At 34.1% G+C, this 1,856-nt stretch overlaps 1 protein-coding gene across 1 annotated transcript in view; it reads right to left on the reverse strand.

Annotated features, from left to right (window-relative positions):
* The window catches only part of LOC119581633 (FERM, ARHGEF and pleckstrin domain-containing protein 1-like), a gene marked incomplete at both ends in the record, with an annotated part of 41,567 nt that overhangs the window by 1,450 nt on the left and 38,261 nt on the right, over nucleotides 1–1,856 (reverse strand). The window contains 2 exon segments of the mRNA XM_037929754.1: nucleotides 136–263; nucleotides 609–760. Of these exon segments, the coding sequence (XP_037785682.1) occupies nucleotides 136–263; nucleotides 609–760 (280 nt within the window).

Genomic DNA, 1,856 nt, shown 5'->3' on the forward strand with positions numbered 1-1,856 from the left:
AATATGTAAAAGGACCATCCTAAAGAAACATTAGATTAGCAGAATATTCATACACAACAACAAAAACAACTACCAGGATTAAGGAGCATTTCAGCAAGCAAAGCAGAAAAAGTTCACATAGTATGTGTTACTTACTGATGGACTTAAGTGATAGATAATGGAAGGCATCATCAGGCCGTGACTTGGCCTGACTGATGGCTGCAGTGAGGTCTTCCAGCCATTTGGCTTTATCCTCATCGCTGTTTGCAGCCACCATTAACGCCCTAGAAAGAAAGAAAAAAAGTTACTTTGTTGCTTTAGTCTCTTCAATATTACTTAAAATTCAGAATTTCTCATAAAAGATAATCTGAACTGGTGTTCCATGAAAAAAAAATCAATATAGTTTAAATCTATAATTTGCTAAGATGTCTATCAAAAGTTATTGGCAGAAATCACATATAATTATCTAATCCTAGTATAGTAAAAGAATGGAACACATGCAGAACAATAAACAAATGCAGAAAGTAAGAAAGGCTTGTTTTCAACATGAATCTCCTTCCTTTGAACACTTGCACCCTCCCTTTCCTTCAAAACAAGCCTCCCAGAACATGAAAAGAAAAATTCCTTACCTGTTGCCTCCATAGATTGTGAAACAGTTAGTTGCTCCCATACGGCTCTCCGTTTCTTCAACCATTACTCCACGGAGAGGGAGTTGGCCATGCACCTTAAACTGCAACACTGGGGTTGTGGTGCGATTTGTGTACAACAAGACATCGTTGAACTATAGGACAGAAACAGATAACACAATTACTAAAAGCCTAAATTTTACTTGGCAAGAGAAGTTACAAAATGTATATAATGGAGCAAAACAGGGAAAATTTAATACTATTCTTACATTCAGTTATAAACATGTTATCTTAAGAGATCTATTTTGCCATCGGTGTTTGAACTTTAACAGTGTATGTATATAGTGTATAACCTAAAATAAGATAAAAAGAAAATCATGATACTGGTCTTGAAATGGGGATGGCTGGGAAATGGGAAGTGGTTTAAGGAATCTGTAATAACCAAATTCTTTACCTTTTTAGAAACAAGAGATATGTACAGCATAAAACAGCTATCCAAGGTTACAGTATTATCTTTAAAAATCACACAGAACATGGTAGAATACAAGTAAAATTGGGATATAATAGCAAAATATTTTCAACAGTTCTGCCAAACACCTACATGAAAAACAGCAACTATAAAAAGACTATTAGAACACAAAAACTGTATGTTGGAACACATATCCTGCCAAATAGAAGCTGTTAAATTATCTTAGCTTCATTAACATTCAGTAACATATTTGGTGAGTATTTTTTCCCACAAACTGCTGAGATGGTGCAAAATAAACACAGTACTGCTAATAAACGAAGAATGTGTAACAACATATCATCAGTCAATGACCATGTAAATATACTATGATACTTTATTTAATAAAACAAGAAATAAATAATAAAACAAATCATAGTAATCTTGTGTTCTAACCATGCAGAAAGAATAGGAACAATACCACAACAAGGGTGAAAATACAAGGAAAAGAGACATGACTGCTGCAGTAAAATGAAGAGAAATTCACATCTAAAAACTGTGTTGTGTAACAAACAGATGCCACAATACATATATCAAAAACTGATGTTAATACTTAACAACTTCAAGTTCACCTGAGTAAGGACAGGAGAAGGGGGCAAGGATAAGGATCGACAAATTACTGTGAGACAAATAGGACTGATTTTCTCTGTGGTTATTCTATATCGACATAATGACTCTCTGTACTAGTGAGCTTTGTATGATGTAATCTCATGGAATGTTCCATATTCCCATTTTCACAATTGTCT

This window comes from Penaeus monodon, chromosome 15, assembly GCF_015228065.2.
Source record: "Penaeus monodon isolate SGIC_2016 chromosome 15, NSTDA_Pmon_1, whole genome shotgun sequence".
NCBI lineage: Eukaryota > Metazoa > Arthropoda > Malacostraca > Decapoda > Penaeidae > Penaeus > Penaeus monodon.